The sequence below is a fragment of the Corvus hawaiiensis genome, chromosome 26 (assembly GCF_020740725.1).
Source record: "Corvus hawaiiensis isolate bCorHaw1 chromosome 26, bCorHaw1.pri.cur, whole genome shotgun sequence".
Lineage (NCBI taxonomy): Eukaryota > Metazoa > Chordata > Aves > Passeriformes > Corvidae > Corvus > Corvus hawaiiensis.
The window spans coordinates 21,314,634-21,339,111 of NC_063238.1; the positions used below are offsets into that span (position 1 = coordinate 21,314,634).

A 24,478-nucleotide genomic window follows, 5' to 3' on the forward strand; every position below is an offset into this window, starting at 1 on the left:
AGTGTTGAGTGCTATTTGTACAAAGCATTTTGTGCAGTATTGGGATCACAGCTCTCTTGCAAATTCTCCTGGTTGCGATCACTCAGGCTGGGTTGGAGCAGAGAGAAGAGTTGTTTTGACTTTTCACTCCCAGCCTCCTGCTAAGTTCCCAGACTCTAACCACAAAAAAAACCCGAAAAAACTTTTATGGATGAAACCGATTTAGGTGATGCCTGTTCTCAAAAACTAACAAAAAACCAGAGTTGACTTGTTAGGAAACAACATAATCAAACCTCCTTTGCAGTATGACTGTTCTGTTAAATATGTTCTCTAATAGTGCTTGCAACAGACTGCGACTCTGGCTCCAACTCTGAGATCTCTTACTTCATCCAGAGCACTGATTTTTCCATCACACGTCACGGGGTCGTCAATTCTAACCAGAGGCTGAACTTTGAGCGAGCAAACCATATGTACGAGTTTGTGGTGATAGCTGTCGATAAAGGACATCCCCCTCGGACAGGGACAGCGTCCGTGCGCATCCGAATGGCCAACGTCAATGACGAGGCTCCTGTCTTCTCCCAGCCCGTGTAAGGCACCTTGAACACCTGCTTTGGTTTTAAAAGATGCTGTTCATACGTGTAACCTTACTAGCACTTGGCTAAATGGTCACTTGTTTAGTGCGACTGTAAGTACCAGTGAAATTGAAGGGTAATTTCTGTATAGAAAGGCTTTAGGAGTTGAACTTTCATTTCTAGATTGTATATTAAAAAAAAAATACATCAGTTGTGATACCAGTGTATCGACTTCATAGAGAGAGAACAGAATGAATCAAAGACCTGTCTATACAGGGGATGATTTTGACTGCATTGACTCCTAGGTCTCAAAGTGATTATCCATGTATAAATAGATGACAGATAAATATGGTAGTTAGCAAACACTAAAACTTAATTTTAGCATCAACAGATTGAATTGTAAGCTAATTTCATGAGTCCCTGCTTGTTTAAGATGCCTTTTTTCTTTCCTGTCCCTGATCAATACGATTTCCATTCTTTGCACAATTTTGAAGTATGAACATGTTTTAAATACAAAACATACATATATTTATTTACAAAATTAAATACTTTTTTACATTCACCTCTGTAGTATCTGATGCTTTCCATTAATATATAGGGACATCAGAAACACTGCTTGGCAGATACTAGTCCTTTTTCTCAACTTTAGGAGATATATGATCCTGTTTTACAGTACAATGTATTATGGTGCATATTATTATGCTCCAAAAAGATCCTTTGAAATTATGCATACCAAAAGTACAGCATTACAATCCTAAAGTAAGTACCCTATGCTGAACAAAGAAGACCAAAGTCCTGTCTTAAACCAATGGAAGATTCCATGGTTGCGTGCCCAAAGCTTTAAAACAAAAACATCCATAATGAATTCATAATCTTGCCTGATGGTTAACATGGTGATGGTTATTCTGGTACTTTGTATGCTGCCATTGCTCCCTTATGTCCATCAGCTACAGGACTTTCCTTTCGGAAGATGCTGGTCCCAGCACCTTGGTAGCTACTGTTCGGGCAGAGGACCCTGACGGAGATGGGCTACTTTATCTGATTACAGGAGGCAATGAGGAGGGCAACTTTGAGCTGGATAGCCAGAAAGGTAAGGTTTTAGAACACAGTTATTCACTGTCTAATCTTTACTGACTCTGCTCCACTTGTATGTCAAAAACCATAAGAAAGCACCATATCTATATAATCTGCAAACGGGGGTGCTTTGTATCAGTGAGGATTAGTTTTTTGATATGATGGTTGTTCTTCAACTATCAGCCACAACTTGGGATCCTGGTCCAAGGCTGTGCAGACTAAGATGTCAGATTCCTGTGCTTTGCAACCAAAATACAAACTGAGCCAGCAATACAGTGACAGAGAAATGTGATGCTCACTTGATGTTGTGGTTTACACAGTAAATTAACATGACACTTTATGCTTCCAAATTCAGGTATCATTAAACTCCGCAGAAACCCACCGCCCAGCCTGAAAGGGCCACAGTACACCCTGAATGTCACTGCGATAGATGACAATGCCTCAGGGGGACCCACTCCTCTCAGCAGTTTTGCTGAGGTTATTGTAGGAGTTAACGACGTTAATAACAACAAGCCTGTCTTTAGAGAGGTAAGATGTCTTTCTGCAGATATTCTTGATGTCTTTCTGCAGATATTCTTTTCCCATCTTTTCCCATCTGTAACTGGGGTTATAGAGTCTCCATGCTACTGGTGATTGCTGGTGGGCTGAAGGGTCTGTGTGTGCAGAGCAGAATGAACTTGTAAGTGGACAGTAGTCAGCTTTCTCCATATGGGAAATGTAAAGTCTTCATTCTCCTTTTTCCTTCCTCTCCCTTAGAGATTGATTTCTTTGTGTGCATAAGTAATAGTAGTGATTTTCTTACAAGCTTTTCTCAGACCTGCTGGAAAAAATGTTGACACTATTGACACTGCAAATTCACGTGACTCTGTGTAATATTTAGGGTCGGATGTTTGGGTGTATTTTTAGTGCGCTTACTACAGTGGCAGCACCTGGGTTCTGGAGAATCAGCCTCCAGGCACGCACGTGCTACAGGTAGAAGCCTATGATGCAGACCTCGGCATCAATGGAGAGGTGAAGTATGGGCTCATGCACCGAGATGGAGCTTCCCTAGGCTTCAGCATTGACCCAGACACAGGTCAGTAGCTTCAGATTACTGAGGAAAAATGACAATGACATTGTATTGTAATGAAAATGCTGCTGTATCAGTGTGTCCATGTGGGCTCATGCTTTAACAATGTAACTGCAGGGTTAGCTGTGACAGTTTATAGAATAAACACTGGAAAATGCTCAGGGTATGTAGATAGCCATACACATAGATTAGAATAAATGAAGGTTGTAGGGATTCAGATCATAGAAGCAATAGAATGGTTTGGGTTGGAAGAGACCTGAAACATCATCTAGTTCAAACAGCCCTGCTGTGGGCAGGGACACCTCCACTAGACCAGGTTGCTCAATGCCCCATCCAACCTGGCCTTGAGCACTTCCAGGGATGGGGCATCCACAGCTTCCCTGGGCAACTTGTGTTGAGCAGTGTCTTACCACCCTCACAGTAAAGAATTTCCTCCTGATCTAAAGCTGTTGTCCCTCAGTTTAAAGCCATTACCACTTGTCCTATAACTACATGCCTACAGACTCTCTCCAGCTCTTGTGTAGGCTGCCTTTAGGTACTGGAAGGTGCTGTGAGGTCTTCCTGGAACTTTCTCTTCTCCAGGCTGAAAAATCCCAACTCAGTCTGTCTTCACAGGAGAGGTGTTTCAACCCTCTGATCATCTTCATATCCCTCCTCTGGATTCACTCCAACAGATCCACATCCTTATACTGGGGGCCCCAAATGCAAATTAAACAGGGAAATGAACCCCTGTACAGTAAGAAGATAAAATTGTGTTCTGTATCACCTTCCTATTTGGATCAAGGGTAGCTATAAAAATGCAGAGCAGAAAGTGTGATTTTTACAGGTTAAGTTTATTCTTCCCTACAATGTGGCCACAGTTTATTTCTCATCTCATGCACAAATAGGAGATCCAGTGCACTGCAGGCAAAACCCTCATACCAGAATAGGGCAAAGATGTCTTCATGTATGATTTATTTCAAATGAAGATGTTATATAGTTGTTGATGTTTCTATAGTCAAAACAGGAAAATGGGATATTGCTATGTCTGGGACTGTGCAGGAGACTGGAAGGGACTACAACAGAGCTGACGAACTCTGAGCATAGTAGAGAAATAGGTCTAGAAGTGGCCTCAAGAAGGCCAGTTTAAAATCTGCTCACCGGAAGAAAATAGCTGAGGCAGGGAGAGACTTGATTAGTACAGAGGAAAACCCAAAGATTTGAAGAAAATTGTTTGATTTATCCACTGTAAGTTTTTACCCAATTTTAATCTGTTGAATGAGGCAACCTCCATCTCCTGTAGTAGAAGTTACTTTGGTCACATCACTGGTGTCTTCTGTGGTGTCACTCTTCCTCAAAGTAATAATAAGCTGATTCAGTTACTTGGAATACCACTGGAGTAAACCTAGAGAGGCCCTTCAATAAGGAGAAAGTCCTTCTGTGCTCCATAAGCGATGAGATAACAAGGTACTCAGACTGAGCTTCTTATCAGGGCAGCAGGAAAAAAGCAGCATGTGACATATGAGGAGAGGAGAGAGGGGAGACCTGGAGTTGGTCTAGTCCAAGACATGCATTGCAGGGGCGGTGAGGACCAGCCTTGATGGTTGTGTAGCATGTGGTCAGAGCTCCCTTTTGCACAGGAGATGTGCAGATTCCTCTCTGCAAATTCAGTCCTGAGGCTGTGACACGCAGAACAGGAGGTGTCTATGTTTCCAGGAGTCATCACCACCACGCAGACTTTCGACCGGGAGCAGCAGAGGGAATACACACTGTCTGTTACTGCCACTGACCAGGCGCAGGAGCCGCTGATCGGCGTGTGCCAGGTCACCGTCCTCATCGCCGATGTCAACGACAACGATCCCAAGTTTGAGAACAGCCGCTATCAGTGTGAGTGTTACTTAACTGCCTGTCCCAGTACTGACACATGAACCTGGTTAGAAGGTTATTCCTTGTAACAATGGTCAGTTCTTTAGGTGACCAATCTTCCTTTTTTGCCCACTAAGCCAATTACTGTTTAACTCATCATCAGGAGAAATGTGCAGAATTAACCAGTCCTCTTTCGTCATTGCAGTTCTCTTAAAAACATTGACATCCTTCACTCCTACAGATGAGGCTGATCTGATCCCTTCTCTTTGCAGTTTTCTCTGCCCAGCTTTTTTCCACACTGAATTTTTATTTGATGTCCCAAAACAAAACATGACATCCTAGCTGGGAATTCATCAACCCTGTCTAAAAGTACAATTGTCATCTGTGTCTCTGTAGCACAGCACCTCTGTTTGAATAGACTGAATTGGCATTTATGTCTTGTCAAACAGCACAAAATCCTTGGTTTCTAGGCTGCCTTTGGCTGGGAGCCAATGCCTGCTGTATCTGTCCTGCTGAGCTAGCTTTTCCCGTTTGCCCTGGTGACATTCCCTTTTTCATCCCCACATGATATGCTTTATATCAGTCTTTTGTTTAATTCGACTTGATGCTTCTCCAGTAGAATCCTGCATTTCGTTACACTTGGACTCTCTACATTTAATGTCATCCACAAGTCATGAGCATAATCTCTAATTGTTGGACTGGAACAGGTCCTTCCTGCATAATTGCCTGAAAATGGAAAAAAAAATTGTTGCTGATACATCTGCCAACAACTTCATTTTGGAGTTTTTTGCCACTTGTGTGGAAATGTCATGCAGGGCAAAGCAGTGAACAATGCCTTATTAAAATGAAGATGGCTTATAAGTAAATCGTCTTTAACATCACAGAGGCCAGCACTTCAAAAGGATTCAAAAATAGGTTGGATGCTTATATTTTAGGACTTTAACGAGAAGTGAGCTGCTGGGAAATAGGCTAAAAATACATCCACACTTCAGAATTATGCCCAAGGACAGAAAGAAAATTGTGTTGCACCTTTTAAAGTATCTTGTAGTGACTAACTCTAAGTGCCAAATTGGTTAAAATGTGTAGATTTGGAATAGTGCTTTCTACAGTCCTACCAGTATCTTCTGCAAACCTGGCCAAAGCAGCACTGAGAAATGGAGTAGAAATGATCCCTCTGGAGAGAAATATTTTTGAGCAGAGCAGAAAAATCCCTGAAGTAAAGGTAATGTTTGTGCAAAGATGAACCTTTCTATTCTACCATCACACATGTCCTTCAGGTGAAACTGCCCAGGATTTTTGTTTTTCAAAAGCTGTGCAGCTGAGAGGTTGCATTTGTAATTGTGGTGGCTTCAGCACTTCTGAGGAACAGGCAGATTTTTTTCTTTTTTCATGAACACAGGGTACCAGCAAAAGTTCTGAAACAAAGGCAGCTCTTTGAGATGGCAAAACTGCAGATAATGAGGTCACATTATGCCTAGCACTTTCCCAGCATCTCTACATAAGTAATCAATGCTTGAACGTCACAGAATTAAAAATAGCTTCTTCCCCAGATAAAGATCAAATGCCATTAGTTATAGGTTTCTATTCATCCTGGAAAGTGCTGGTTCTTTACTCTCAGCACTAGGATGTTTGTCAAATCCCTGATTTAGCCATGCATCTTATCATCTGCCTGCAAAACAGACATTAAAGAAATGCTTAACTCCCTGTGGTAGGGATGGTGCAGTAAATGTTAACGTTGTGTCAGCAGCAAGAAAAGCACACGAAATGAGAGAGTACAGCCCTTCCCTGCTTTTTTTCTTACAGTGCAATTTAACAGAATTTGACTAGTAAAGGCAGCATAAATACACACAAAAAGCATAAACACAAAAAAGGGGTATTTTACAGTGTTTTTGGCAATTAATTCAATTTTCATTAATCTGTCTTAGTGCTGGTAAATCTCTTTTGAGGTTAGCTTTGTCTATTACTGACACACCAAAGACATCCTGGACAATTAAATGACACAGGGATGAGTGAAGCCAATTAAATCTCAAATTATTGTTCATGGAGCAAGTGGTTGTTGTGGTTTAAAGTTGTACTGCTCCACTGCTACAGACTGTCGACATTAAGGGAGAAGACTAAGTCAGAAAACATGACCACTCCATAGGTAGTATGCAGTTCTGATTATCTTACCTCAAAAATGCTAAAGGAGATACATACATGGGAGATCAAAGATGTGAAATAGTTTCTGAACAAGACATGAATTAATAGACTGACTGGATTGCCTAAACCCAACTGCAACAGCCTTCCCAATGTCAGAGCTATTTTAATACACTGAGCTGATGGAACTTTAGTGCAAGGAAACAGCTCAAAAGTACAATCAGGCAAGCACACATAGCTACTTGGAAGAGGAATTGGATGAGGACTGGATGGCTGAGGACAGAGGGAAGAGCTGGACCAAAAATCAGTGCAATGTAAAGATGAGTGTGGAAGAAAGACAGCTGACAGGGATGCGGCAGCTTCATATAGAGCTGTGCCTTGCAGAGTGAAGGGGAGCAGGAAATGACTGCTCATGATTTCCCCTCATTTTGTTGGTGTCCCTTCCAGAAACCAGGCTTTAGGAAGACCAAATTTATTACTCTTCTGTGCAGTAGGCTCTTCAAATGCCTGACTCTGCCACCAGATTTTTAGATCACAATTATCCAAGCAGGTTCAAAGAAGGATTGGTCTGTCTAGAACTATGGGCAGAAAGACACGACCTCTGTCACAGGTGTATCTCTGGGAACAGGGAGTGAAACCTAAGGAAAGGGATATACATAAAATTATCATTGCCCTTGCCCTGGATAGCTTCTCCAAAACACTGGGGTGTTGGAGGCATCTTCGCTGTGACCTGAGTCTTTATGCTTTGCAATTACCTAGTGCCTCCCGCTGGCAGTGCTGCCGGCACCACTCATATTCAAGATTAATTCAATTCACACAGAATTCCCTTTGATGCCAACCTGCTTTTATCATCAGCTGAGCCCAGCAGGCTGGGCTGTGATCCAAAGCAGTGGGCATGTGAGCAGCTGTGGGGTTTGCCAGCGCCGCCGTGGAGAGGCACAAGTGCTGGCGGCAGCAGCGTCAGTAAATCTGCATCGCCAGCAGCTCACTTAACAACCCAGCATGGCAGGGGCGAGGGAAGGGGAAGCTAAAAGAGTACTATAGACACTGTTGGTGGCAATACTTTATAACCTGTCTCAGTACAGAAATGTTTAATCTCCCATGAAGGGAACAATGATGTTTTACAGGGATGTTTCTTTACACATACAGCCTGATAAACCAGAGCAGACCTGCTGATAATACCTTTGTCTTTTCAAAGACTTCCTTAGTGAAGACACTCCAGTGGGGACGAGCTTCCTCAGAGTTGCAGCTCACGACAGTGACCAGGGTGTGAATGCTGCTGTCACATACTCAATGTTAGAGCATCAACTGGAATACTTCCAGATCAACCCCAGCACAGGCTGGGTGTATGTGAATTGCCCGCTACCCCAGGTAATGTAGCTTGGAACAGAGCAACATCCCACCCTTCTAACCCATTGCAGAGGGTTAATTGCAATCTCGTGGTTTGTACAAAATGGTTTTCGAGCATCCTCTGTGTTTGTTTTGTAGACAATGCGCATTAGCCACTATATTGTGGCGAGAGATGGCGGGAACAGAAGCAGCATCGTGGAGCTGACGGTGACTGTCACTAGTGCACTGAGCCAGCCACCCCGGTGGGAGCAGAGCACATATTGGGTAACCATCCCCGAAAACACCATTCGTGACACCAAGATTGTGGTATGTTAGAAGCGTGATTACTTCCCTCCCTCTTCATTTCCACTTCTTCCTCTGTTGTGCTCTGTCTCTAAGCCAGAAGTACGCGGATGCCCGCTCTGCAGCCTTACTGCGTTGCACTGTTCCCTTGTGAGCCTTCACTGCTGAGTTTGTCAGGCGTACCTGCCACGGAATAGGCTGGCATTTCAGCTGGCAGCAGTTTTCCCAGTGAATTCTTACATGAATGGCCCTCAAGGTGTGCTTCCACAGGAGCAAGACTTGTGCGCTGCCAGATTGGGAAATCCTTGAGTGTTCCCACCAAGAGCCGGCTCCTCACTCCTCCATCCTCAGTGGGCTGTGCTACCTGTTTGTGTTTTTCTTACAGCTTTTCTCCGTTTAGCATGGGAACATGGAGTGATATAGTTTGCTTTGGGCTCTTCCAACTCAAACCAATTCCTTTTTAACCCATACAGACTTAGTCTTTAAGGACAGTGCCTTCCATATATTGCCACATAATTCCTGCCTTTCTCCTCCTGCATGTAATATTTGAGCACTTGCAAACAATTCAGGGTTTGTTTTTATTTTCTGTAACTTTCTGGGTAAAATGTACAACTCAGTGGAGAAATGGTCTCCTTATGGATCAGTTTTGCTTTGGAAGGAGGAGAGAGAAGGGATTTCCTTTAGCTGTGCTGCAGTTCTGGCTTGGCACATTTACAGGCAGGTAGCATCAAACCTAGATATTGTAAAATAAAACTCAGCTCTGTAAACTGTTCCTATTTTGTCTGTTACCCGAGTCGTACAGGCATGTATGTTCTTGGAGAACATACATGTGTGCATGTTTCTGCCATCAAACTCAACACGTAACACTTGCAACCCCGAGCTTCATGAATATATGTGGTGGCTCTTTTCTTCTTCAGACCATCAAAGCCACATCCCCTCTTGGTGATCCCAGGGTTACGTATAATCTGGAGGAGGGTCAAGTTCCAGAGACTAACATGCCAGTTCGTTTCTATCTGAAGCCAAACAGAGCTGATGGATCTGCTTCTCTTCTAGTCGCTGAACCACTTGACTTTGAGACAACTAAGTTTTTCACCCTGACAGTCCGGGCACAAAACGTAGCAATGACTCCTTTAGCTTCCTTTGCCACTGTTTGTGTGAATGTAACAGGTAAGCTTTGCTGCTGTTCAGAACAATATTCTTGTTACTTTTAGTATAATGCCATGAATTAAGATAACATCTATTAAATGCCAAGTCACCTCAGAATGCTTCGTACACTTCTATACTGTAAAAAGTTGTGCAGTCATTAAAAAGGTCTGAGACAATTCCTAAGTACAGCTATCAAATGTGGAGATGTGATAGTGCAAAATGCACTGTCTGAATGTTTAGGCAGCAGTAGTGCCTGGTTCTGTAAAGGTAATTAGAAAGATTTTCTTTCGAAAGGAAGAGAAATATAGTAAATGTTCCCAAGCTATTGAAAGGAGATGAGTATTACTGGAAATAGTCTGTGCTGTAGGAAGAGAAACAGCCCAGATAGGCTGGGTTTATGTTGGATATCTGTTCAGGGTTTTTTGTTCCATTCAGAATTTTCCATTTCATGCTGAGATTTAAACTATAGAAATGAAAGGGTCCGTATGATAGGTGCAATTTTCAAAAATTTGATCCAACCCTCCTTATCGTAGGATGTTTTCATAAGGTTCTGTTCCTGTAGATCCATATAAAACTATAAATCTGATATTAATCCCTGCTTTTTGCAGGATTAGTGGAGTTACTTTTGCTGGGCAGACATTTAGATGAAAATATGAGTAAGTGAAGTCTCCAGCAAAAAAATTTGTCTTGCCCACCACCATGGAAATGAGAATGGGGTAGTAATTTGAAAGGGATTCCAACTTTCTTCCTTCACTTTATCACAGCACTGTCCTGTCTTTCACAATCTACCAATGCAAAACCCCTTCAGGCTGTAAAGCAGGGTCTGAACCTTGTTGGAGGTTATGGATCCTGTCCCCAAAGGTTTTTCCTATAGTGCAGTTATTGGTACTAGAATTTGGCAGAAACTTCATTCTGCTCACAAGAAAAAATCCTTTTAGAGTAACTTAGCTGTGGATGAAAGCCCTCCTGGTCCTGGCATTCATGGACTAAGTACCTCTCTGGTCAAATCATTAGCCAGTATCTCAGTTGAGATTAGGCCACTGTCTCCCAGTGTCTATAAAATGCCTCCTGACTGCTACCCCGAGAATGGGAAAACCCAAAGCAGAATTGCTTCTTGCTATAAACAATGTAAGTTCTTCCTCCAAGCAAAATACAACTGGGGGGGGGGGGGGGGAAACCCCACAGGAGACAAAGAAGTCTTTAAATATTTTCTTACCATGATCCTCATCACCTCCTTTTTCAGATGTCAATGATAATGTTCCATTCTTCATGTCTTCTAACTATGAGGTGTCCGTGCCAGAAGGAGCTGATGTTGGCACGTCGGTGGTTCAGGTGTTAGCTATGGACTTGGATTCCGGCCTACATGGAGAGGTTTGACCTTATGTCCAATTCTTTTCCTCACAATACTCAAGTTGTAGTATTGTAGTTAGTGAGAATGTGCAGTCAGCAGATGGCAGGGTAATGAGCCACCAGCACTTCTTACAGCACTTGTCAAGCATTTGTCTATCTTAGGCCTGATGTGCATAACATGGGATGCAGGCAGAGAAGATGCTGCTCTTGATCTCAGGGCCCTGCATCATGGCAGCTCGTCCTGATCCGGCAACCACAGCAAAGCACTGCTGCATGATTCTCAGGGTTGCTCCCATGACAAGACAAGTGGATGTGGCTGCAGGACATGTTTCCAAACTCTTGCCTCTTCAACTCAGTTTTTAATTGACCATCAGTGATTATTGTCAGTTATTAACAGCCGTTTAAATATGGTCTAACCATCATTGGTTTAACCAACATTTGACCATCATAGTAATAATGACCCAACCCTAGGAAAAAGCAGAATTCTGACAGAAATTACTCATTTTCTTTGCATTTTCCTGAGCCATTTCTAAAAATCCTACTAGCTCTTCTGTGAATAAACTCTAGCTAGTGGAGATCTGCTGTTCTGGAACTGTCATTTTGCAGCTTCTGACAAGCCACCTGTGTGGTAGAACAGCCTGGTGGTGCTTGTGGCATGACTTGGGGGTGGGGATGGAAATGGGGGTTTTTTCAGAGAACGAAGGGAAAATTATTAAAGGGAAAAATGTGAACAGCTTTCATTGGTGGGTGGAGGTTTTCATTTATTCAGTCATGTTGAACAGGACCCAAATTATTAGCTTTTTTTTTTTTTGTTTGTTTGGTTGGTTGGTTTTTTTTTTTTTGGTGATCAGAAGCACAGTGGGTTACTAGAAGGTGAGGAGACACCAGGGAAAATGCCAGTCCATGCATTTTCTCTCCTGTTATTCATGATCTTTCCTAACTGCTCCTACTGGCCACTGTTGGAGATAAGATAAGACCGCTGTTGGACTTGATGTGCCTTGATATCACTGGTACAGATGTTCTTCTGTTTGAGAATTCTGCACTTTTAATATCAAAATGAACAAAATACTTAGAAAAATTATGTTCAGATGATTTGTCTTCCCTCAAGAGTGTTGCTACTTTGCAGGCTGAACCAGGAGGCTACTGAGGAAGGGGCAGGTCACAACACTTGGACATACCAATGAAAATTGAAAAGGTAACCTCTTTTAACTGTTTCCTTTTTAGGTTCACTACTTAATATTAAAAGATGCTAACAAGGATTACCAGTTCTTCACCATTGAACCTGAGACAGGAATTATTTCCACCCAGGCATCTTTTGACAGAGAGAAAAGAGCCTCTTACTTGATTGAAGTTCAGTCTCAGGACTCATCAGAATCTGCTAGACCTGGTGTTCACGGGCAAACCAACACAGGTAAAACTAAGAAGGAATTCTATATTGGGCTCTTTAACTTTCATAGGCTTGGCAGGTTATGTGAGCTGTTTGGAATAATACAAGGTATTCCACCTCTGCCATTTCTACTCTGCATGTTCCTCCTGCATCTCCTTCTTAGACACAGCCTACATAAGGATTTTTGTCAGCGATGTGAATGACAACTCTCCGGCATTTCCTCGGTCAGTGTATGAGGTCAGCATAGACGAGGACAGGGATGTTGGAAGTCCTGTTGTGACAGCAACAGCAGATGATCAAGATGAGGGTGAGTGGACCCTGCATGTCTTTTAAAGTCCTTTTAGTGTTAACATGTGCTTGTGTGTAGGGCTACTTCCTTCATGGACAAACAATTCTGTGCATTCAGGAGACAATTACACATTTCAAGCATTTGAAAGTGAGGAGAGAAGTTTTGGGCACATGTGAACATTTTCTTTAGTTAGGTGCTTAGGTCTGTAGTGCAAAGGTTAAGATAGTTGGGAATCTCTTTGGGGCAGAATGAAATCACCTGGAATCACAACACTGATGTAACTTCACACTCACTCTTTCCTGAGCACATGCTTGCTTTTTGCTGACTCCTGTGCTTTCTAGATCTCCCTAGGAGTCAGTTTTATTTACCACTATTGTAAGAAAATCAAAAGTGTGCTTTTGGTGGGTTAGTGGGTTGAATATGCTTGTGTAAGAATCTGACAAACAGTGAAAAATGTGGGATGACATGGCCAGAAATAAAATCAGGAAGAAAGGGAAAGTCAGACCTTCTGTTTGGCCTCACACTGATACCAGCTCTGATGGTGTGAAGCTGCCCCTACAGTGTGGTGAGAACAGGTGGGCTGAGCCAGTCCAACAGCATGTACTAGTCAGTCTCTGTCTTGCTTTTTTGCTACTTTCGTGAGCTGGTCCAGCTCAACTTGCTCAAGAGAAACAAACCTATTGAATAAAAGAAGGCAAGCTGGTGACAGAGCCCAGATGAGAACCAGAGGGACGTGTTGCTGGGAGCAGGTGAGAGCTGGCCATTCCTTTCAGTGGCAGTGCTGCAATGCCTGTGCCTCTTAGTGCCCATGAGGGAGGTGTAAAGAGGCCATTTGAAACCAGCTGCTGCACTTGGGAGAATTTGACAAAAGCTACTAGCAAGTGATGCTCAAACTCTTGCTGCAAAGGCACTCAAGTCCTTCCAAGCACTAATGTTGAGCACAGTCTTTTCACTTTCTAGCTGTCCAAGTTGCTCTAGTCTTCTCATCTACAGCTGACTCACAACTTAAAAAGCTGAATGCTCTTTTTACTCCTAGCAGTTCACCTATTTAATTTGGGAAATGACTTTGTATACTGGAATGCAATGTCATGTATTTTTTAGCTTTCAAAATAAGTAAACAGGGAACACTAAACTATTTGTTGCTGTTCCTAAAAGTTTTGCAGCAATCAAACAACTGCTGTTGTGCAGGTGGAATGTTCTAAGATGAATTCTTGCTCAAAATAGAGGACATCTGTTATATTTTAGCACCACCCAGTGGTTTAAAAGAAGTTAAGGAATATTGGCATTTGAAATGAGAGGCTTAGGAAACATAGAGTAAAAGTAGCTTCTAGTATTTTCATAGTATGTCGCTTTTTTATTATTGGCAAATGAATGCTCAGTAATTTCGAGGCACACAATTCCTCCATTATTAATCAACAGGCCCTTGTCCATGTCTGTAAATTATACTTGTAAATATAAATGCAGACCTAGCCTCCCATCTATCATACACAAACCCTTCAAATGACATACACGGATCATTCTGTGTATGTTTCTATGTTTTACCTCACACACACACACTGTAACAGTCTGGGAAAATAAGGTGTCTCTTGGATACATGTCTCTCGTGCATATCTGGATTGAGCATTCATAGAGTGAACAGTCAACAATTGTTTCTTTCTCTTATAGGTGCAAATGCCAAACTAAGGTATCAGATCACTTCAGGAAATGTGAAGGGGGTTTTTGACGTGGAACCTGAGACTGGAACTGTCTTCATTGCTCAGCCTCTGGATTATGAACAAGAACAACATTATGAGCTCCGGCTTGTAGCTTCTGATGGAAAATGGGAAAACCACACTCTTATCATCATCAATGTTGTCAATAAGAACGATGAAGCACCAGTCTTCACTCAGAATGAATACCAGGGCAGTGTCTTGGAGGAGCTCACAGATCTGCCTGTACTTGTCCTAAAGGTAAAGCAGTTTCCATGAAGCAGAACAAAACCTGGCTTTGTGTTCAGCTCAATCCCATCCATTCACACAAATCCAAAAGTAGTTTATTTTGGGTGGGTGAGGGCTGGTATTAGGACTTAGCTAGCAACTGTCTATAAAGAATAGAATAAAGCAAGCCTGCTAATTTTGCGTGGTGGACTTGCTCTCTTTACCAGCATAAATAACAGTTGGATTTGATGATCTTAAGGGTCTTTTCCAAACTGATTCTAAAATTATGTGATTCTAAATATAGAAAAATGTGATGACTTTCCTTTACAAAGAGGATTTGGCACATTTTTAGTAACTGTATAAGCACAGAATGGTTGGCATGCGTACTTCATGCATGTAATGGTTAAATTTATACTACCAAATAAACATTACCAGAAATTGTTCTTTGACTCCAGCTCAGTCATCTTCACTGTTTTGTTGTTAGAGCAGTAGGCCCAACTAGCAATCTCCCAAACAATCCCTGGATGCAAATCAGTATCTGGGATTTCTCTCTGGCCTGTGCTGATCATCAGCTTGGATGTATGGCCTGTTTTCACAGCATTCTGTTCACTCAGAGAGGATCAGCCTGTGCTTGCCTTTGTGTTCCAGCTCCAAAGAATTTCACAAGAAATATTTGCTCAGCAGGACTGTTATTATTTTCACTTGATTCTTCCTACAGTTTTTTCCTTTTTCCAAAGTATACTGGGAAGTAGAATATATTAGTCTGTCAAAACGTCCTCTTTGTTTCTCTAGGCTGTGCATGATGTTTATTGAAAGAGTACTTAAATGACTCAAACCAATAGACACTTGCTGTTAAAATGCATGCTGTTCATTTAGCCTGCACTGTATCAGCTGCCATCAATAAGAGAACAGTGATTTCCCCTTTTCTTTGACATAAACACTTGCCTGCTCTGCCTTGTTCCAGGTTTCTGCAACAGATCCAGACCAGGCGGCAGATCAAAATGCCATTATCTATTCCCTGCATGGGCAGGGCGCCAGCAGCGAATTCAGCATCAATGAGAACACAGGTGAGATCAGCGCACATAAAAGGTTAGACCGTGAGAAGCGATCAACGTGGCGCTTTCTCGTTCTTGCAACAGATGAGGGCGGAGAGGGACTGACCGGCTTTGCAGATGTGATCATAGAAGTGAGGGACGTGAATGACAATGCACCCCTTTTCCTCTGTGTGTCGGATGGCTGCTTCACAGGCCACATCCCCGAGAACTCTCCGGCTGACACGCCTATCATGGAAATGACAGCAGTGGACCTTGATGACCCAAAAGCTGGTGTAAATGCTGTGCTAACATACAGCATCATTCAGAATGTCAAAAACAAAATTAATTTGAACTTGTTCTCAATTGATTCAGTTAGTGGCACCATCTCTACAGTGCTTGGGTCCCTGGATCGGGAGAAGGAAGACAAGTACCTAGTGGTGGTTGAGGCCAGAGATGGAGGAGGGTTCACTGGGACAGGCACCGCCACTATTTTGGTGACTGACGTAAATGATCATGCTCCAGTCTTCCTGCAAAGGATTTACACAGCATTTGTCTCTGAGAATGCAAGTATTAACTCTGAGGTGGTGGTGGTGTCTGCTGTGGACAGAGATGAGGGAGAAAATGCCATGATGACATTCAGCATCATTGATGGGGACAATGACCACAAGTTCTCCATAGAGACAGATGAAGTCAACAACTGTGGGTTTATCCGACTACGCAAACGGATTGACTTTGAGAAGCCTCATGAGAGGGTATTCAATTTGACTGTGAAAGCAGAGGACATGGATTTCTTCAGCATCGCTCACTGTGTGATCTATGTGGAGGACTCGAATGATCATGCTCCTGTCTTCTATCCTCAGTTCTATGAAGTGGCTGCACTGGGGGAGGATGTACCAGTTGGCACCAAAATTATTCAGGTTTCTGCTGTTGACTTGGACTCTGGCCTGAATGGAAGGTTTTCGTTCCACCTGCTAAACAAGTCTGATCCAAGTGGGCAGTTCTCTTTGGCTAGTGATGGATGGCTGATGGTTGCAGGATTGCTGGATCATGAGACAGTGACACAGTACCAACTCATTGTCATTGCCACTGATATGGGGCAGCCCCCTCTGACTGGCAGTGCCACTGTTTCAGTGACTCTGCAGGATGTAAATGACAATGGGCCAGAGTTTGAGGCACATTATAACCCAGTGGTCTGGGAAAACACAGCATCTCCACAGGTTGTCCAAATGAATGAGACCTCCACACTGCTGTACGCCAAGGACCGAGACACTGCTGCGAATGGAGCACCTTTCTCCTTTCGCCTTCTCAGTGATTTCGATGGCCTGAGCAGCTTCAGCTTGCAGGACTTCCACAATGGAAGTGCCATGCTCACCGCACTGCATACCTTTGACAGGGAAGTGCACAAGGCGTTCTACCTGCCCATCCTGATCATAGACAGTGGGATCCCACCCATGAGCTCCACCAACACGCTAACCGTGAACATCGGGGACCAAAATGACCACCCGCATTCTGCTGGCTACATGGAATGTCTCATTTACAGCTACGATGGTAAATCTCTCCCTGATGTTTGCTTCCAAGTGTGACATAAGGTCAAAAGAGGCAGCTGTGAGTTTCACAGGTGGACTCTGTCCTGTTCCACGTAAGCTGTTAGTAAAGGTGCTGCTGAAGTTTGCTTAAACCCCAACAGAGAGCAGTAGGTATGTGGGGCACAGGACTCTGGGCCACTTGATTTGTGGAAGAAAGTGAGTCAGTCTTGAAGAAAGAGCATAACTGGCTGCACTTCTTGTCACCTTTCTATCAAAGTTGAGTAATGATCTCTTGGTTTTAGATACAGTTTTTCAGCAGCATTAACATTTCAGGGGAAAAAAAGTTACTGAATTTCATAATGATGCTGAGAACCTTCTTTCTCCTCCTTAAACCTTTTTCCATCTCCAGACTGAATTGAGTTTTAGTGAATACACTCAAGCTGAACTCATATGTAAACTGCTGAAACATTAATCTAAATCTTCAGCTGACAAATACTGTTATGGGGGAATTTTCTGTGAATGCTGGCTGCAGGCAGTGTGAGAGCAGCCGTCTTTCCCTTCTAGCTTTAGAAATCAGGCAGCAGGATTCTTGATCTGCTTCCCCCCATAATGACCCCAACAGCAAAATAAACCACACAGCTAAAAAGATTTTGGGATGCTTGCATCCATGTTGGCTCGGGGCATTCCTTCCTCTTCTACTCTGCTCCGTGTCCTACAGTTTTGATAGCACATTAAACAGATTGTTTGTTGTGGGCACACTAGGAACTACTTCTGAGTAGATGCTGTTCACATTTATTTGTACTGAAATGTTCTGCCTGGTGCATGATTAGTCAAGTTCAGCTTATTGTTAAATTGAATAGAATTGTTTCTATTTGCTGAGAAACTCTGCCTGTAGCTTAAATACCAAACATTTTCATTAAGCCTGAATTCCATTTTCATTGTATCTTTTGAATCATTGGTACTTTGGTTAACTTCTGGGAGGGACTATTCAAGACCTCAGATCTTTGATTGATTAAAATATAAAGGAGAGACAGAATCAGAAGGCTACTATCACATTGTATATTATATTCATATACTGTGGGAATCAAACACCAGGGCATCCTGCAAAATACCCAGTGAATGTTGCCACGGTTGCCAGAGAGGTACAGTTTTCTCTCCTTGCATTCAGTTCCTCAGGGTTTGTGCCGTTCCTTGTCACAAGGTGAAGTCCCACATTTATCCTCTTTGTGTATCCTTGATACTTTACACAGTAGATCTATAAATTCAGATACTTATGGACCTTTCCTTCAGAAATAAGTTTTGTAAATCCAGAAAATACTAATTTGTGAGTTTCGCTGAGAGGATACAAAAGCAGCAGAATACATGCTGCTTTCCATCTCACCCCAAAGTCCCACCATTTACTCAAAATAAGCCTGGTTACTGTATTTTGGACATCCTCTCTATCTTGCTGTAATTTCTATCTTGCTGTAATTGCTATTGGTTTTTGCCCTTTATAACCCAGTCTGCATTTTGGTTGTTTATCCTGCCGAACACCAATCCCTGTCTAAACCACATTGTAAGTTGGTTGGATAATGCAGGTAAAATAGTGAAAATTTTCAAAGGTGGCTTTTCTTTTTCCTTCCCATTGCTTTTCATTGCAACCACCTGTAGAATTAAATCTATGTGGCCAAACAGCAAACATCTGATAAGCAAGGCACCATGTGGCATTTGCAAACTGGTGCACATCTCTGGAGGACTACCACAACTATTTTTGTAGAGTTCTTAGGCTTACAACACATGTGCTTAGACCAGTACGTGTTTGTGTTCATGTGAGAGGTCTGACTGTGCCACTTGTGTACTGTGTTGTTCTAGGTATTCTCCCCACAACTGTACTGGGCCAGGTCAGTGCCCCTGATGCTGATGACTGGGATCACAAAATCTACCATTTTGAAGGGAAAACATCAAGGTATTTGGAGAGAAAAATGGGAGTTGTGTAAATTTTATGGGAAAATTGACCACACACAAAATCATAGCAAGTATTTACACTGACTTTTTTTTGAAAACAAGACTGCAAAAGCATTTTGTTGGTTAGACACTTCTGTGTGTAGATCTCCAAAAGCCCTTCTGAGTGTGAGACTGCAGTAAATAACACTGCCTGCCAAACCAGTATGCTTCCCATTGCCTCATGGGCCAGAATTCTAAATTCCTGTTTACAGTCATACCCATAATCTGTATCAGTGAGCCGCTACAGAAATAATACCCACAAACTTCCAGATTCCTCCATACAAGCTCCTGGTGTTTCCATGTCACCACTACTTTTAAGACCTTATACTGGATGTGTAGACTTGAGAGTGTCTGGATTGTGACTGGGGCTGAGATGTACATGTGCCACTCAGAGGTTTTGACAGAGGTGTCACTCTCAGTGAATGTATCTACACTAGGAGTTTGCACTGTTTCCAAAGCTATGGCTATTGCAGCCTTTGTCTTCCTACACAGCAGCAGGAAGAAACCTTCATGGTATACTGGTGAAGAGTCATTAGGAGCCAACAGGGGGCAATGTAAAAAAGTTCTGTTCTGCTCTGTTCCTTCTTGAGGGAAGACATCTGCTTTCTTTGATAAGTAGAAGGTGGTTCAGAAAAACCATCAGTGATGATAATTCAGTACTTAGCTTTTGAACTTCTCATAGCTTGTTCCTTGGCTTAACTCTTATTACAGGTACTTTATCCTTAATGATAACTCAGGTTTGCTGACTATTAAAGAAGGAACTCCACCAGGAACATACAACATAAGAGTTAGAGTCATTGACGGAGTCTGGCCAGATGTTATCTCGACTGCAAAGGTTATCGTGAAGGATATCAAAGATGATGCCCTCCATAATGCTGGTTCTGTACGAATAAAAGGTAAGCAATGTGCTCAAGTATGGTCTATGTCTTTAATGTTACTGCTGTGATACTTATAATTCTGCTTAGAATGCTCTTAGATGTGTTGGAGAATTAATAGCTTTCTCGGTAAGTGTTTGAAAATGCATCTTTGCACATTCCTCTGATGCTGCATGTGAAAGAACATGTATGGAGAAAAAAAAGCAAGAAAAAGTTTGTCTGATTTCTACATCAACTTTTAAAAACCCCAGAAACTTATATTTCAGAAGAAAACTTTCATTCGAACAAGCGTCTGCTCGAAATTCATCAAATTCTTTCAGCCTTTGTGAAAAAAGTAAAATCTTCTTAAACATGTTTCTGATTTTAAAAAATAATTTTTAAAAAATCAGAAATTAATAAAAGTCTACTAGATTCAGAACACACATGCTTAGCAGAAGCAAGCACAGAAAATTTCAGAGCCTAAAAATGAAAATACTCCTGAATTTGCAGATGAGTCCATTTTCTCCAACCTTAATATTTATGTTGTGATGCTCCTCTCTTCTATTGCTACAACAGTTGCAAGAAATATGTGTGTCAAGTTATCAACTTCTATTACAGGTACCACACCAGAGGAGTTCATATCCCAATCCCCTGAAAAACAAAGTAAATACTACCAGATGAAGAAGCTGCTTTCAGAAATTCTCTCAGTTCAACTGGAAAATGTTCACATTTTCAGTGTACTGAATAGCCCAAGTCCAACCCAAGGGATTGATGTTTGGTTTGCAGTTTATGGTCCACCTTATTATAAAGCAGAAAAACTTAATGGCAATGTAGCAGCTTCTAGAGCATGGGTAAGTGTCCATCCTGTATATGAAACCTCAGCATCTTCTTGTTGTGTCTATTCAGGTAATGCCCATTACCTAGTGAATGTGAACAATCAGAAAGATTGAGGGAGTAATGTGTGAGGAAAATAGATAGTTCTAATCAGTAAAATCAAAAAATCCTTTTGCACTTATACTAAAAGTTTCAAATAGGAATGTTTTGGAAGCCAGATTCTAAATACATATGAAGTCACCTAAACACAACATGCTTTTAGGACTGTGAACATGTTTTTCCTATTGAAAAGACTGTAAAACTCTGTATAAAGAATGTGTTTGGTTGTTGCCTTTCTACATGATGCCTTAATGTTTTAATTTTTGGTTCTCTAGTTAAAACTCACAAACCAGTCAAACGTTTCAAGTTTCTAAACTTAAGAGAGCAAAGCAGTAAAAGAGCCACTCTTCAGTAGAAAACCAGGTTGAAAATGTGTGTTTTAAATTTAGTAAAGTTCCTTCCCCTCTTGCAAAAAAAACCCCAAAACATTGAGAAGAGTTAAATTATTTGCTCTGTTGGAAACATGTTAGTGCAGAGCTGTACCAACTCCTTCTTGCCAGAAAAGCTATTTCTTCACTATCTGATGACAATTCCCAGTATCTTTAAGTCAGAAGTTCAAATTAAAAATATAGTTCGGATGCTGTGTAAATAATGCATCAGAAGCATTAGTGATAAAACTTTATCCACTCAGTCTCTAATGAATATTGACAGTATTTTTGCCCTCAAAATGCTTATTCAAGCTGTAATTGACTTACACCTTGGCACTAATAGATGCCAGATTGAGCTGCCTTTGGTGGTATAGGGTGAGGTAGACATTGGAAGGAATTGGCACAGCAGCCAGTTTTGAAAAGAAGTAAGACTTGGGATTTTCATTGCTGTTATCGGTGAACTTTGTGGAAAAGTCTGGTGAATGCAACTAATTGCTCTTCACAGTTGGAAAGCATTCTGGACATAAATATCACTCAGATTGGCATTGATGAATGTATGACTGCAGACTGCGCTCACAGCAGCGGATGTATCAGTAAGCATGAACAGAACCATGTACCAACCATAACCACAGCTGGAAGCGTTTCACTGGTGTCTGTGACAGTCCTGAGTCATGCTGTGTGTGGCTGTGCTGCTCGGGAGAATCCTCATCTTTCCTGCTCCTCATACCAGACAATCCCTTGTCTCAATGGTGGCACATGTGTGGATACTGATTTTGGCTACAGGTTGGTAAAGCTTCATCCGGTGTGCAAACAAAATGCATGTAGTGCAGTCTGTAAGGAGGATGAGTCCAAGCTTCAGGAGCCATTATTGCATGTCTTCTCAATGTGGCAGATCTAAGTTTTGTTATACTTCACACACAGGTCTTGCAAAAGAACCTCTATTTTCAGGTACATATATTTTACGTTCAACATAGTCTTCAGGAAAACCTTGGGAATATTCCAGGCTGCACCAGTCCCATTAATGCCACCCTGCAAAATGCTCTTAGTTTGTGCAGCCCGCCTTCAAAGCTTTAATGCTGTTAAACATCCAAATCACATCTCTTTAGTCACTTAATAACTTCTTCCCCACATTTCTTGCCTCATTTGTTTCTCCAAAAATGAGATCTCGTAGATAATATAGTATAAAGATAAAAAAAAGATGGGACTGTACTAGCTCAGAATCAGCGTGGTCCTCTTCCAGAATGTGGTTTTCAGCATGTTTGCTTAAAAATAATCATCCCAACATAGGAAAGCAGAAACACTGGCCAACCTCTTCACAGCACCCTTGGTAGGGGTGACAGGACTCAGACTGAAGCTGCAGAAGATCTTGTCATGCTAAAGTTCTCAGTCTGACCTTGCTGCTCAGGTGTAATCAGACAGGGAAATTTTGCTTCCCAGATACTCTAGGTAGGCTCTGCCACCTATCATTTGTTCAGCTCCGAGGTTTCTTTGCTTCTGCTCCATTTTCAGTAGCTTTGTGTGTCATATTTTTCCTGCATCCTGCCCCCGTCATTCTGCTCTCAGTAGATACTAGCAATCTATGGGAAACAGAAACTAAGAAAGAGGACCCCAGATGATTTCCTTTCCTGTCTTTCTGCCCATTTCTGTTGTTCCTTTGGTTTCCCACTTGCAGGTTCTGTTACTGTCATACTGTGGTTACTCTTTTCTACAGAGTATTAAAGAAAGTACTCCAAGCATCTATTGTTTGATGGTGTAAGAGAAATAAACTAGCAAGTATCTTGCAGTAAGAGTGAAGATGTCAAGATCTATGACTACCACATCTCACTTTTTCTGGGTGATATTACCTTCCCACACCCTTCCTGTGGAGACCCTGATGGGACATAAGCAGAATTTTTTCCCAATGAGAATAATCAACCATTGTATTAATCTGCCCAGGGAGGTGGTGACTTACCCAACAATGGACACTTGAGATTCGACTACCAGGATTCTGGGCCATCTTGTCTAGATCATTCTTTTGCCAAGAAAAGTTGGACCAAATTATACCTGAGGCCCTTCCAGCCTGGCATTCTATGATTCTGTGATTCCTTTGCTTTTCCTCTCAGCATTATACAGTCTTCAAACAAGCTGATAACCAAGCCTAGTGAAAAGTGTGTTTTTCATTTTTTATGCTGAAGAGATAAGAGGTTTTCATGGGCTTTATTTATTACAATAGGTCCATCATTTATTCACAGAATATCCTTGCATAGACATATTATAATTTGGACTAAATTTATATTGTGTTTGTACAAACAAGTCAAAACATTTTTTGACAGAAGTTTTGCTAGTGCTTTACCTGTACTATGGCCTAGGGAACATGGGGTCCTGTGTTTAAAGTGGAGAGTCCTGTTGTCAGAAGAGACCTTTGCATCTTCTGTTTGCATGGTGGATATTTGCTTTTATTTTTTTGTTTAATAGATGCAAATGTGCTGCAAATTTTCATGGACCAGACTGCCAGCAGACAAAACACAGCTTTAGAGGCCACGGTTATGCCTGGTTCCCTCCTCTTCAGCCTTGCTTTGAGAGCCGCATCTCCTTAGAGTTTATCACTGAAGTTGTTGATGGCCTTCTGTTGTACCATGGACCAGTGGCACAAGGGCAGCCTGGACAACAGGAAAATTTCCTCGCTTTAGGTTAGCACCTTATAAAGCATTTGTTTGTGTTTGTGTGAAGGTGAGATTCTACTTAGTTCATAGGTTTGGGGTTTTTATTTTTAAAAAGTCTCAGAAAGTTACTTTTGGAGAATAAGGAAAATGCACAATAGTTTGCCAGTATGCCTAATTCATATCCTTGTGTCACTGTTAGAAGCCGGACTTTTTTTAAGCTGTCTAAAGATCTTTTCCAACTAAAATCTAACTGCAACAGTCATTTCAACTTCAATTGAGTGGGAACATGGTTACTACATATCCGATAAGAGTCTTTTCTTTGCAGAACTCTCTGGTGGTGTCCCATCGCTGACTGTGAGACACAGCTCTGGTGAGCTTTTCCTGCAGCTGTCACAAAAAGTTAATGTTGCAGATCGCCACTGGCACAATATTAAAATTATAAATGATGGAAAGGCAAGTGTAAATTTGGGAAGTCCTGTGTAAGCATTAATTCATGTACCTAGTTATTCCTCACAAATCCTTCCTCCCTTCTTTAGAACTCTTTTATCAATCAATCAATCAATCAATCAATCAATTTTCCATCATCTCTGGAAAAGCAGGGATAGAAGTTTGTCAGTTTTCACATCCTCTTAGTCTTGAAGCAATGAAGCAGAACATGGCCTGGAGAAGTTTGATCCACTTATGAGACAGGCCATGTTATTTCCTTTGTTTAGTTATCCTGCCTGCTGCTTAGACAACAGAGT

General features: G+C 41.9%; 1 protein-coding gene across 2 annotated transcripts in view; it reads left to right on the forward strand.

Moving 5' to 3' along the window:
- LOC125317258 (neural-cadherin-like) overlaps positions 1-24,478 on the forward strand; it is a 53,786-nt gene that overhangs the window by 18,296 nt on the left and 11,012 nt on the right. For both annotated transcript variants that reach the window (XM_048286996.1, XM_048286995.1), the window contains exons 6-24: positions 317-566; positions 1,499-1,641; positions 1,981-2,153; positions 2,532-2,700; positions 4,390-4,560; positions 7,874-8,046; positions 8,164-8,331; positions 9,225-9,474; positions 10,697-10,824; positions 12,028-12,214; positions 12,354-12,497; positions 14,145-14,428; positions 15,360-16,977; positions 18,807-18,900; positions 19,650-19,834; positions 20,411-20,643; positions 21,599-21,876; positions 23,548-23,762; positions 24,061-24,188. In XM_048286996.1, coding sequence (XP_048142953.1) covers positions 317-566; positions 1,499-1,641; positions 1,981-2,153; positions 2,532-2,700; positions 4,390-4,560; positions 7,874-8,046; positions 8,164-8,331; positions 9,225-9,474; positions 10,697-10,824; positions 12,028-12,214; positions 12,354-12,497; positions 14,145-14,428; positions 15,360-16,977; positions 18,807-18,900; positions 19,650-19,834; positions 20,411-20,643; positions 21,599-21,876; positions 23,548-23,762; positions 24,061-24,188 — 4,991 coding nt within the window. The remainder of the gene's footprint in view (positions 1-316; positions 567-1,498; positions 1,642-1,980; positions 2,154-2,531; positions 2,701-4,389; positions 4,561-7,873; positions 8,047-8,163; positions 8,332-9,224; positions 9,475-10,696; positions 10,825-12,027; positions 12,215-12,353; positions 12,498-14,144; positions 14,429-15,359; positions 16,978-18,806; positions 18,901-19,649; positions 19,835-20,410; positions 20,644-21,598; positions 21,877-23,547; positions 23,763-24,060; positions 24,189-24,478) is intronic.